Source organism: Onychomys torridus, chromosome 7, assembly GCF_903995425.1.
Source record: "Onychomys torridus chromosome 7, mOncTor1.1, whole genome shotgun sequence".
Taxonomy (NCBI): domain Eukaryota; kingdom Metazoa; phylum Chordata; class Mammalia; order Rodentia; family Cricetidae; genus Onychomys; species Onychomys torridus.
In genome coordinates, this window is record NC_050449.1 from 110,315,565 (window position 1) to 110,329,754 (window position 14,190).

At 37.0% G+C, this 14,190-nt stretch overlaps 1 protein-coding gene across 2 annotated transcripts in view; it reads right to left on the reverse strand.

Moving 5' to 3' along the window:
• Positions 1-14,190, reverse strand: part of Zcwpw2 (zinc finger CW-type and PWWP domain containing 2) — a 116,540-nt gene that overhangs the window by 81,155 nt on the left and 21,195 nt on the right. For both annotated transcript variants that reach the window (XM_036193260.1, XM_036193261.1), the window contains exons 2-3: positions 9,174-9,532; positions 1,613-1,772 (exon numbers count right to left, since the gene is read on the reverse strand). In XM_036193260.1, coding sequence (XP_036049153.1) covers positions 1,613-1,772; positions 9,174-9,460 — 447 coding nt within the window. In that variant the 5' untranslated portion in view covers positions 9,461-9,532. The remainder of the gene's footprint in view (positions 1-1,612; positions 1,773-9,173; positions 9,533-14,190) is intronic.

The following is a 14,190-nucleotide window of genomic DNA, read 5'->3' on the forward strand; positions in this document are numbered from 1 at the left end:
AACCTAGAGTGGGAATCTGGGTCCAGTAGGAGAGTTTGGCATATAACAGCTGAATTTGAGGAACTTGATTTTGGAAATGAAAGAGACCCACAAAGGCAACCTCATTCTATCTCAAAGGTCAAAGTGAAGAAAAAGGTAGGGATAGGAGAGCTAATGGCAGAAGCGGAGCCTGAGTGACAGTCAAGGACAGAGTCAAGAGCCTGTGGGTATCTAGCAAGTCATCCACACAGATTGCCGGCTGGGGACTTGGAAGGACCAGCCTCACTTCCTCACCCTCAATCCATGCATTGTCAATTTGCATTTGCAGCTCTGAATTCCTGATCTTTGGATAAGGGTTTCTGCTGAAGTCTTTAATAGGTTAAAAACAAAAACACAGGCTCTTGATTCCAGAAGATTTGGCTATCTTCTCTATCAGACTTTTCCCTAGCCCAAGGGATTGACAGTAAATTAATCCTGACAACATTTCAACACTGAGGATATTATGTATTCTGATAACTTACAATACACTTTGACTTTTGTGCTTATAATTAAATATAACATTTTAGAACTGCCTTAGTCTTACCTGCCACACTGTTAAACACTAGCATCTGCAGCCAGCTTTGTGAGCAGCTAGGTGTCCCCACACTTTAGAAGGAAGGAGAGAACAAAGAAGAAATAGTCCTCACTTTTGTCTATAGTTACCAGCAGATCTGTCTAGAAATACACCCAAAAGGAGAGAGCCGAGAAGGGGCTTCATAGTGAGGTGGTTAGTTAACTAACATGAAGTAGTGGTGGTCTGTCATGGTTACAGATTTACATTCAAACAGTTTCCTTCTAACTGCTTTCCAACTGAATTGGACAAAAAATACTACATATGCCAAAAATAAAGTAAAACTCATTGAAAACAATCTCAAATCACCACAGATTTAATTTTACTGAGATTGATTACATGATTTATCTACATATATATTGAGGTATAGACCTGAATATATCCTCACTATTGAAAAAAATCCAAAGTGAGTTAATCATATCCATATTTATGACTCCTACTTTTTATCAGGTTTTTAATGACAGCATGGTTTGAAGATAAAACATTTCAGTGTGGGGCTTAAGCCCAGGTAGCTGAGCTGGGTTGTGTGCACTATGGCTACTCCTTGGGAATGGGTATAGCTCACCTCTCATCCCTAGCCTGAGAATTCAATCTATAAATGTAATTGTAATGTGCAAATTCAAGTTTGAAAAGAGTGCAAAGACACCAAAGGAGTTAATGTAATGAAATATTCAGTTTGAAATATGAAAAGCTTGTTGTATTCCATAATTAATTTCCTGTGACTGATGTAGAAACCTCATCTCAGGAGAATTTAAAAAATGACAATCTAAAAAAAATCATTTAAAAAGTGCATTCCTTAGTTGATTTTACTACATTGCCATTAGAAAAGCTTTAAACTCCCATGGCTGTTTTATATCTGCAATTTCTTTGAAAAATATCATATTCCAATTTAAAAGCATACTATGCATTGTTTTGTTTACATAAGTCCAAATGTAACTGACTATGTTTTAAAATCTGAGATAGAAAATTTACAAGAAGTAAGATAAACTGCAAAAAGAATAAAGCTTTTGTCACTGTACCTACCTTTAATGTGAGACTGTAATGTCCAACAAATGTTGCACTTATCCATGCTGTTGAGTGGGGGTCACCCAGAAATTCTATGTGATACTTTTCAACATTTCCATCCTGGTCATAGGTCACATATTTCCCTTTGAAAGGATCAGGACAAAGTATTCCTGGCCAACTTTTAAAAAAAAGTTAAAGTAAGTTTCATTCCTTTAAAAAAAGCAACTCATTGACATCTATCACAATCAAATATTGAACTTATTTCTTTAAATTTTAACAACTTCTACAAACATAAATTTATTCCTACTTACACCTTTCAAGGACAATAAACAAGTAATAAATTGTATCTTTGTAGCAATAAAATGTTTTGATACTGTCACAGACAAGATGAAAAAGAATTCTAAAAGCAATGATACCCAGAATCTATATGAAACATTTGGACACAACTGACAGGCAAAAGGGGGGGGTGATACATTAAATTCTCTGTAGAATAGAATTAATGCTAGCCACAAAAAAATGATGAGTTACCAAAATATTAACCAATGACATGGCTTCTGCCAAAGTGAGAGAAAGCTATGTGGACGGAAGATAGATGATAGATAGATAGATAGATAGATAGATAGACAGATAGATACAGACAGACAGATTAGATATTATAGACAATAAATAGATGAGGGATACATAGATAACAGATAGGTGATAGGCAGACAGATAGGTGATAGGTAGATAAGTGATGGACAGATAGATGATATGCCAGATAGACATAGATGATAGCTTATAGGTAAATTATAAATTTTAGATAATAAATGACAGAGAGTTATAAAGCAATGATAGCCTAAAGATAAATGATAGGTAATAGATTATAGATAGAGATAGATACATAGCTATAGGCAAATAGATAACAGATAGATTAACAGGTGACAGGCAGAGAAACTATAGGCAAATAGATAACAGATAGATTAACAGGTGACAGGCAGAGAAACAGCTCACTGCTCCAACAGTTTTAACACTTTAGAGGACAGAAAAAGCAGAACTTTAGCTCCAGCATTCTAAACTGTTCCTCCCCTCGATTTGCTCAGTTGACAAGTCACTACTTTGCTTAAAAAAAAAAAAAAAAGATATTCAGAACTCTAAGTAAAATTTTATTTCAAAAGATCTTTAAAGATATGTTTAGGAGCTGAAGAGATGTCTCTGTAGTCTGCTCTTCTAGAGGATCTGGGTTCAATTCTCAGCACCCACATGGCAGCTCACAACCATCTGTTAGAACTCCAGTTCCAGAGGTTCCAGTGTCCTCTCCTGGCTTCTGCAGGCACCAGGCACACAAGTGGTACAGAGACAAAACACCCACACATAAAGTAAAATTTAAATGTAATGTTTATTGGGACAGAAACCTCTATAGAGCTCATTTTTCCCTTTGGACACTCAGTTCCCACATCTATAGCTTTCTATTTTTCTACTTTCTATCTAATTTTGATTTCTTTTAATCATTGCTTTTTAACTATAGGTGTGTGTGTGTGTGTGTGTGTGTGTGTGTATGTGTGTGTGTGTGTGTGTGTGTAGGTACAAAAGCACTATGCACTCTTAATTGCTAAGCCATCTCTCTAGACCCTGATTTTTCTTCTCTGCATCAGCAGCCAGAAGTTCAAGGCCAGGACAACACTGCTAAGCAAGGGCTGAAAACAATACCCCATCTGGAGTCCAAACAGGAAATTAGACAGCAAATCCTGAAACCTGCTGATGTGAGAAAACCCACACCTGCCCTACTTACTTTATTTATTCATTCTATATCAAAAGGAAGCTGAAACAATCATCTTGAAATTTCCTGACTATGAATATAAATGAAAACAAAGTTAGGTATAGAATGGTGGCACAGGCCTCTAATCCCAGCACTCACAAGGCAGAGGTAGGCAGATCTCCGTGAGGTTGAGGCTAGCCTGGTCTATGTCTAGTTCTAAGCCAGCCTGGCTACATAGTGAGATCCTATCTCAAACAAACAAGCAAATTTAGCACTGACTAAGAAAACTGAAATTGTCAAGTACTGCATTTGCTCAATATTTAACAGGAAGTAGATGTTTCTCTCAGAAAGGCTACTTTTTGTCTTCAGATAAAGCATGCTAATTACTGCTATGTGTCCTACTTATCCTTGTATTAAATCGACATTTTCTTACACATTTCATATACTACCTTATATGAATTGACTATCTTATAAAACTACACCTCTGAAACTCAAATGATTATTTTGTATTCAAGTGGTAAAATGTAAATTGTTAGCTTGAAATGCTATGTTAAGGATCCAATCCATATTTTATCCATGCGTCACACACACATACACACACACACACACACACACACACACACACACACATACACACACACACACACACACACACACACACACACCATTTAATTTGTTTCCCCCTCTGGCCTCAAATGATCCTCCTGACTCATTCTCCAGAGTGCTAAGATTACAGGTGTACCAGCATGCCCAATTCTAATTAAGTTTTAAATATTTTACTAACATTCCAACATCTGGACCGCCACTCTGGCATTAAACCAAGAAGGAAAGACAGAAAATCAAGTGAGGATCTCATGATAAAGAATCATGGTAGAAATCTGACAAAGGTTTACAGCTTAAGATCTAGATTGTATACATCTAGCACTGTAACACTGAAAATTGTACACTTGTCCAACTCTGGGCCATCAGCAGCTCTGTAAAGTGAGAGAGTTACTAGCAGTCAAGAAAAGAAACTCATGTTCTCACTCTGCCTTCTACCAAGTAGCCAGCTTTCTGAAGGCATCTAGTTCTTGCTATGGTTCCTAATGTGTTATAAAGTTCAAATAAATGTGTGATTTATAGATTTTTATTTTGAGAAATTAGAAGTCTGTCATCATCATAAGGCTGAGCAAATCCTGACAAATTTAGATTAAGAACCTATTTTCCAGTATCTCAGAAGGTTACTGTATTCAGAGAAAGGGTCTTTAAAGAAATAACCAAGAAAGCTGAACATGGTGCAGTATGGATGTACTCCTTGCACTCAGGAGGTAGGGGAGGAGGATCAGAGTCCAAGGTGAGTTGAACAACATGGGAGCCTGTCTCAAAACAACAAGAAGTAACTCAGTTAAAACTGAGCTCATTAGGACAGGCTTTATGTCTAAGACAACATGCGTCATGAGAAGAAATCGGGACACAGACAAGCAGAGGGAAGAGCATGTGAGGACATGGCAAAAAAGAGGCATTTGTAAGTCAAGGAGAAAGAAACTGTCCATGGGATACCTTCATCTCAGGACTTGGAGCCTGTGGAAAGCACATCTGCATTATGTAAGCCAGTTAATGTGTGCTTTTTTGTTATGGCAACCAGAGAAGCTAATATGACTACGTATATGTAGAATAACTGGTGCAGCTGAAAAGAAGAATGACTTAGAAATAACTCCCTTTATTTAGCAAGAGGCTCTGTATGTGCCTTTTACAGGTTCCTAAATATGTGGTGTACCAGAATGTGGGAGAAAACTAACTATGAGACCAATAGACAAGTACTATTCTCCTAAGAACTGTTTGCTTTTATTTTTTAAAAAAATGAAATAAGCACTTCTAGATCCTGCATCAGTTCCTCTTTAACATTCTTGAATCAATTCATTTGAGCAACAAATACTCTAGATGCTGGCAAGATGGAGTCTCTAACCTTAAGAACTGCCTATACAGCCATAGGCTAATAAAATCTACTCAGTCAGTAGTACTCTGCTGTAAGCACCTCTGCAGGTAGCAGCTGTCTTTGTACTTTAGGGTCTAGAGTGTTGCTTAATTAAGATCAGATTTTTGACTTTTTCTTGTGGGTTAATTCTATTTTTACATTTTATTATTGTAATTTATCTTGTGATTATCATTTTATATATTTGTGCCATTGAATAAACAATGCAAGTAGATTTCAGTTTCTTAATTTAAAATTTAAATTTGTGCTCAGCTTAGCTTATAAAGAGGAACGTAAATGATACACAGTCAAATGCATTCTACTCTCTGAAGAAGGGGAGATGCAGCTGTTTTTCAGGCATGTCGACAACAGTAATCACAAATTAAAGATAATTTAGGGACTGGATTAAAACATTCTTGTATAAATTTTAAGTTCTTTGCCTTAGTTACTAATTCCCAGTGAAATGTTCTGTTTTTCAGATATATTGATTGATAAAGCAAATTCATTTCTTGAGTTCGAGTTATTGAAACTTCAAATTTCCCATTTGGAAATTGCTTCAAAATGCATTTTTAACTGTGTTTTCAAAATGTTTGCTTTAGAGATGGAGAACTATAAATCCCTTTGTGATAATTTCAGTAAATGCTCATAATACATGTCCCCTAAAATATTGGATCTTCTATAGCCAATTAATGTTCATGTTAATTGTAATATAGGAGGGAATAATACTATTTACAATGTTGTCATTTTGATTCCCATAAAAGCCCTCATTTTTAAAAAAAGGGCACAGAGGCCACAAATTTGTAAAGGCAATAAGTGTATGAGTTTGCTAGAGCTGTTACAACAAAATATCACAGGCTTGATGGAAGAAGCAAAAGAAATTTACTTTCTGCAGCTTTTATAGGCTAGTAATCCAAGACTGAATATGAACAGTTTGTTCCTTCTGGTCTCTCTCCCAGGCGGGCAGATGTTCCCTTTCTACTGTATTTTCAGTCTTTCTGTTTTCCATGTGCATGCCCACACCCAGTCTTACAGCATTTCCCTAATGGGTCTCATTTGTAATTAATCACTTTTTTAAGAGTTTTATATCCAAATACGGTCACATTTTGACATTTTAGGAGTTATGGCAGCATTCAACATATGAATGTTTAGGGTTCATAAATCATCACAAAATAGTGAGAAAGTAAGAACCTAAATCTACATATTGACTTGAAGGTCTATTACACACATGTGCATATCAGAACAGGCCTGTCATAGCCTCTCTTTTAAGGTTGATTCCTTATGGTCTTCATAGAGAACAAGAGAATAAGTTAATATACTTGAGTTTTGTGATGAGAAATTTACAAAACTACAAAACTAGTAAACGTAGTAGTATTGTGGTGATACACACTCAGAATCCTGTACAATTTCTTCATAAATGCAGTAGAGTAAATACAGCAGCACTAAACTTGCCATATAACAGCCATGATGAAGCTTAGTGATTGGCTACTGTATATGCCCCAAAACAGGATTAGTAACAACTCCCTAGGAGACCTAGCAAGATTGGTGTCTGTGAGAGAAAAGAAGAGTGGGTGGGAAAAACACAGAGCTCATCTGACAAATTGGAGAAATAAGAACTTCAAAATGGTAGCAAGCTTCATGGGCGAGTCCAGCAGGCTGAATTGATAGCAACAGGCTAAACTGGAGCAGGGCAACAATCAAGTCTGAACATGCTGGAGCACTGGGGATCCCTGGGAATACAAAAACCTAACAGGGATCATTTCCAAGAATATCATCAACTCTGATAAAACCAACAGACAAGGAACTGCTGGGGAAAATGTCAAGTCAAAGGTGACAGGATCAATAAGAGCAGAGGAACTTGTTTGGTTGCCAGACTAGTCTTCTCCTATGGGACTCCAGGGAGCGCAGAACGGGGCTAACAGAGAAAAGGGACACTGATAATTCCCTCAGAGGTGACAGAAGGGCTGGAAAACATGGCAGACAAACCAGCACACACAACAGTAGGAACCAGTCCTCGTGTTCCCCTCTGCTCTCCAGCGGCCTGGCAGAGTAAATCCTTGTCACATCCTGGAGTCCAACAGCCAGGAACCATTGGAGAAGAGATCCCTTGTCTGGGAGTAGTAGGGACGCCATGCCCCAGGTCTGGGTGGGGGATGTCTGCCAGAAGTACCCTAGGAGACTTGTTAGGCAGCAAGGAGCAGCAACTGTGGAGAGCAGTGTTTGGGGGTCTCTCCCTCTGTGGTGAGGCACAAACACCTCTGTTAGCTGGGCCTGCTTGGCCTCCAGGCCTGAGGCTTGCTGCTAGGTGGAGCGGAGTACTGAGTCCAGGTCAGTCAGACCACCCAGCAAATCACTTACTTCCCCAGCCTCCTCCACTCCCACAGGATTACAGAAAAAACTAATACTAAGTTAGTATGGTAAAAATAGTCTGAGACAAAAGTACCAAAAGATGAAAGCTTGCCACAGGGGAATGAATGGTTTTGAGAGAATAAGATTGTAATCAAGATTTCAAGTTGCCCTAACAGAATTAAAGAAAATAATGTATATACAATGTACATGTGTGAATTAGAAAAATATTTAAAATGAGTGATTAAGGATTTGAAAAAGCTTAAAATGAAAACCTTTTTAAAACTTCAAAAATGAATGATAAATTGGAAGGAATAAAAAACAACTATACCTTCAGAAAAATAAAATATGTAGAGGAAAAATATTTATATTTTTAAAGGGCTAAAAAGATGAAAAAAGTTCAAGAAAAAGAAATACCAAAGACAGAAAGGATTACCTAAGTTATAGAATCATGAAGTAAAAACCCAAAGCCATATGATGGGACAGTGTAACTGCCTTTAAATTGAGAAAGTTTAACTGAATTCTAAGTCTTGTATACTGAAAACACATAGTGTATATTTGAAAAAATTCAACCCACAATACAAAATTATGAAATATAATAAATCTACAAAAATTTAATGAAAACTATTTTAAGCATTTATGGAATAATTAATATCCTCAAAATGTTTGTCATTTAGAAAAGCACTTACAAATAACCAGTTTCAATGAAATATTGGCAACTATTTTAAGATTAATAGAATACAATGTTTATCACAGTTCTTGGAAGAGATTTTGTAGCTTTAAGACGAAAAAATGAGAGATGAATTCAGTTACTTAACTCTTACTTAAGGAAGCGGAGGAATGAACCCACTCAGATGACAAAGATAGCATCAGAGACTGGCAATTAAGGACCACTGGGACAGCTCAGCAGGCACAGGCACTTGCCAACAAGACTGATGACATGAACTCTATCCCCAGGACCCATATGGTGGAGGAAGAACTGACTCTGGAGATTACACCTGTCAAACAGAGTGTAAACCTGGAGAGAACCCTCAGGTACACTAAGAACTCTGGAGATAACTAGGATGTGTCAAAGTAGGTTCACTAATTACAACAAGTCACATAGTGTGGGGTGTAACTGGGAGAGAGACTGAATTCTCAGTAGACAGAAGGTATATGGAAACTGTACTTACACCCAATTTTTGTGAACCCAAGGCACTCTAAAAATGGAAGTCTATTTGGTAAACTATGAGTAATTCTGGGTGAAAAGTTAGAAACAGGCAAATCCACACCAAATGCAAAACACAGGGCTGATTGTATAGCTCAGCAGTAATGTTAGCCTAACAAGTGTGAGTCTCTTGGAATTTGATCTACTGGGACACACACACATACACACACACACACACACACACACACACACACACACACACTTACTCACTCACTCACTCACTCACTCATGCATACAGACCCACAAAGACACATGAAAATAAGTAACATAATAAAGAATTAAAGAAACCAGTAGTTAAGTAGTGGTCAATTTATAAGTAATAAACACTAGCTAAATCCTTTACCTTGGCCAGTTTTGCAATTTTACCAACACCAGGCTTCCAAGAGGAAGCTGTGAATAGACGATCTTATATCCGCTTTCCAGGAACTGAGACTCTGCAGGAAAATCCTCCTCAGAAACTGAGCAGCTGTTGTAGCTGGAGTCAGTGTTCATGAAGCAGTACCAGGGTTCACTGTGCTCCACCCTGGCTGCAGCCTCAGCAGACAGCATCCTCCATTTCAAGCAGCTTTCATTCTCACACTGGACCCACATTCTGTTCACAAACTCACTGCTTTCCAGGGCCTGGTCCATTGAGCTGCTACTGACCACTCAGCTAGCTTGTTTTTTTTATTTTGTTTTGTTTTCCTCAGAAGTTAAACGAATCTGGAAAATAAAAAAAATACATATTCCAGAGTAAGAGATAAATTTAAATCAGAAGAAAAAGTTCTTTTCTATTTTCTGCCTACTCCTGTGTGTCTGGCATATGTTCTGCTGACCCACAACAATAACAGCAGACATGTAAATTATGCTAACAACAAGTGCTCTGAAATTAAAAACAGGACAAATCCACCTTAAGATGAGGGTCTAGTTCAGCACTGTCTATTACTGACACTCACTATACACAAGGCATTGCTTTCCTTTTTGAAACAATCCTATGCTGTGGCCCAGGCTGTCCTCAAACTCTCCACAATTTTGCCCAAGCTTCCTGGGTGCTAGGATGAGCAAAACACACACAGAGATGCCAGATGTCAGGTCCCAACTGCCTTATGCACACAGCTCACATTATACCCATTCTGCCAAGGAAACTGGAGCTACGAAAAGCTTGTTTAAGTCCCAGACACAGTACTCTGTAGAGCTGAGGTTTAAATGCAGACATCTGGGCTCTTAATTCTGTGGTTTTATCCTTAGATGCACTGCTCTAGAGTACACAACACCACAGACAGCATCATGCATTGTCCTGTTCTTTTTCTAAAAATCAGGAAAACCAAATACAGCAAATGTTTCACCTCATGAAAACTGTAATGATTTAAAAGTTAGATGAGCAACCTTTTCCTTAGGAAGTTCTGCCCCTTATCTCGCTAACAAAGCACCTTTTCAGAGCTTTATAATGAGACGTTTACATGTATGAATAGAGTTGTATATTAAAACTCCCCAAATTCAGCATCAGTAACAATACAGAAGGATATACTAATAATGTAACTACAGATGAAATTAAATATTGACAATGTATTTTCCAATCTCTTTACTTTGATAAAACAGAAAGAGATGTGGGAGCTGGCAAAACGGCTCAGTGGATAAAGGGACCTGCTGCCAAGACTGGTGAACTGAATCTGATCCCAGAACTCACATGGTGGAAAAAGAAAACAGACTTGCATAAGTTTTTCTCTGATCTCCACGTGCATGCCACAATAAATGCATGTGAACACATATACACATACATGCACACACACTATGTAACTAAATAAATAAGTGCAAGAATATTTTGGTATACAAGAGTGATTAATCAGTACAACAGTACTATCCAAATACTAGCATCATTCAAATAGGCCTTTTACTTCACAAGTTAATCATACACTTAACTTATTTATTCATCATGTTCCTTACTTGAGCCCCTACAAATTGCATTTGAAATAGTCAATATATGCATTAGCCATTAATTACTATGTTTTAAAATTTTAACACTTTTTTATTAACTGCATTTTCATTTTTAAATTTCCTATGAATGTTTTAAACTTTCCATTGTATATGGTATAATGTTGGTTATTTAAGATCATTTTCATACAAGTAGATACTTTATGTTGAGCATGCTCCCTCATAACCTTCTACCATGGCCTTCCTTTTTCACCCATACTCTCTCCTGTTAGTTCCATTTATCTCCTGACAGTCTAGTTTCACTTTTATATTTATGTCATATATACATTTATAATTTTCCCTATCTACAGAAAACCTAGGAACCATGATTCTCAAAAACATTTATTTTTCTGAGACTGCCTTAATTCACTTGATATGATTATCTCCAGTTACATACACTTCCCTAAAATGATCTAACTTCACACTTCTTTATGGGTGACAAAATTCCATTGTACAAACACATCAGATATTTCTTCTCTATTCCCCTGTTGTCTCTATGTTGCTGGAAATCTAGGTTGGTCCATCTGAACTATTGTAACCGCTGCTGCAATAAATAGTACTGTGCGAGTATCTCTGATGCGTTGTTTTGGAGTTCTTTGGGGAAATATCCAAGAATGGTATAATTAGGTCACATGGAAGACAATCTTCTCTTTTAGAACCTCTCTACCAATTTCCATAATGGCTGTACTAGTTTACACTCCCACAGGCAGTGGAGAGTCCACTTTGGTCCACATCCTCACCAGAATTTGTTGTTTCTTAATTACTGATATTCTGGCTGGGGTGAGATAGACTCTCAATGCAATTTTAATTTGCATTTCTGTGATAGAGAAAGAGGTTGAACTTTTAACATGTGTTTATTAAACAAATTTGTATCTCATTATCTGAGCACTACCTGTTCACTTAGCCATTTACTGACCTGTTTGAATTCTGAGTTTTTTAACTATTTGTACATTCTAGATATTAATCACATCACATGTACAGTTAGCACAGATTTTCCCCCATTCTCTAGGCAATTGGTAAACTCTGTTTATTCTTTCTATAGCTCTTCAGCAGGTCTTGATTACTTGATTCCATTCATCAGGAAGTTATTTCCACTGCCTATGTCTTGAAATAATTCGTTTCTTCTTCTAATGGTTTCAGAGTTTCAGGTCTTACGTTAAAATATTTCATTCATTTGAAATTGATTTTTTGTACAAAGATCTAGTTTTATCTTTCTATATGTGAATATTTACTTTTCCCACACCATTTGCTAAAGATGCTGTCCGTTCTCTAATGTATATTTTTTGGTATCATTATAAAAAAAATCAAGTAACTGCAGATATGTGGATTTATATCTGGGTCTTTTATTTCACTGATTGACATATCCAGTTTTGTGTGTGTTTGTCTATACTGGGATGCCTTTATTGATATGGCTCTGTACCTTGAAATTGGTTACAGTGACACCTGCATCAATCTTGTTTTCTCAGGATTCCTTGTAGTATCTGGGGTCCTTTGTGCTTCTGTATGAATTAATATTTTATTTTCTACTGCTGTGAAGAATAGCATTAAGATTCGGATGAGGATTATGTGGATTGCTCTTGGTAAGGGCATTTCCACAATGCTAATTCCTCCAATCCTGGACCATGTGAAGTCTTTTCGATCTTATCTCTGCTTCATTTACTTTCCTCAGCCTTCCAGATTTTCTTTTTCTTTTTTTTTTTTTTTGGGGTGGGGGGGGGGGGGGTGGGGAGGTTGGTGTTGAGACAGTGTTTCTCTGTGTAGCTTTGTGCCTTTCCTGGATCTCACTCTGTAGACCAGGCTGGCCTCAAACTCACAGAGATTCGCCTGCCTCTGCCTCCCAAGTGCTGGGATTAAAGTCGTGTGCCACCACTGCCCAGCTATGTTCTAGGTTTTCATTGTGGAGGTTTTTCAATTCCTTCATTGGATTTATTCAAAGAAAATGTTTTTTTTCTTGAGGTAAAAGAAAATGGAGTAATGGGATTGTTTCTCCAATTTCTTTCTCAGAATGTTGGTTATTGTCATACAAACTCTATACTCCCATCCTCCCTTCTCCATTTCACAGTTTTTCCTTTTATTTTGCAACTAATGCCAATTCAGCAGGCTATCTCTGTCCCACCCAGGTCTATCCCATAACTTGACTACTGTAAGTAGTATTATGACAGACACATGTATGCAGGAATTTCTATAGAAACTTGGCTGTACTCCTTTGGATGCACATCCAAAACTGTATAATTGGATCAAGTGATACCTGTATCTTTAATTTGTAGAGGAATCTGCATGCTGACTTGGATGCTGTATTACTTTATAGTGCCACCAAGAAGGTACAGTATTCCTTTTCACTCACTTCTCACCAGCATGTGTTGTCTGCTTTTCTTTATAATAGCCATTCTGATTGGATGAAATGGATTCTCAATAGATTTTTAATTTATATTTACCTGAAGCAATTAAAATTCTTGTTATTCTTTGCTGAGCTGTTGGAGCCTTATTCAGGAAGTTCTATGCCTAGATCTTAAACTGGTCTCCCTATTCTCTCCTTTAATTTCAAAGTTCCAGAACTTACATTTAAATCATTGGTCAATTTTTAATTGATTTTTGTGCAGGTGAGACAATGGCGATCTATTTCTCTCTTTTACCCATGGATTTCCAGTTTTCCCAGAACCAATACTGAGTCTGTTTCTTTTCCAACCTAAGTTTTCTGCCTCTTAATAGAAGATTAGATGGAGGTGGCTACATAGGCTTGTTTCTGGATCCTCTGTTTTACTGAGCCACAGGCTTGGTTTTACTGCCAGTATTATACTGTTTCTATTACTATTTCACTGTATTAAAATTTGTTATCGAGCACTGTGATGCCTCAATGGTAGCTTTAGCTCTTCGGGGTCTTTTGTTTTTCCATATTATTTTTTTCCTAGTTTTGTGAAGAATGTCATTAGAGTTTTAAAGTAGGTTATATTGAATCTGTAGATCACTTTTAATAATATGGCCATTTTCTCAAGGCTAACTCTGCTAATCCATGAACATGGGATGCCTTTTTCATCTTCTACTATCTTCTATTTTTTCCCTCAGATATTGACTGCTTACTTTGTTGTTTATTGTGATTACTGTTAATGGGATTGTTTTCTTTTTTCAGAAAAACAAATGTACATAGGAAAGTTCCTGATTTTGTGTGACTTTGTGTCCTGCTACTCTGATGAAAATGTATATTGGATCTACAAAGTTTTTTTTTTTGTTTGCTTTTGTTTTTGTTTTTTTTTGTAGTACTCTAGGGTCTTTTATGTATGAGATCAGGTTGTCTGCAAATATAATTTGACTTCTTTCCTTTGTATCCCTCTTATTTCTTTTCCTTGTGTTATTGCTATGGCTAAGATTTCAAATACTATATTGAGAATGGATACTTTTGTCTTATTCCTGAT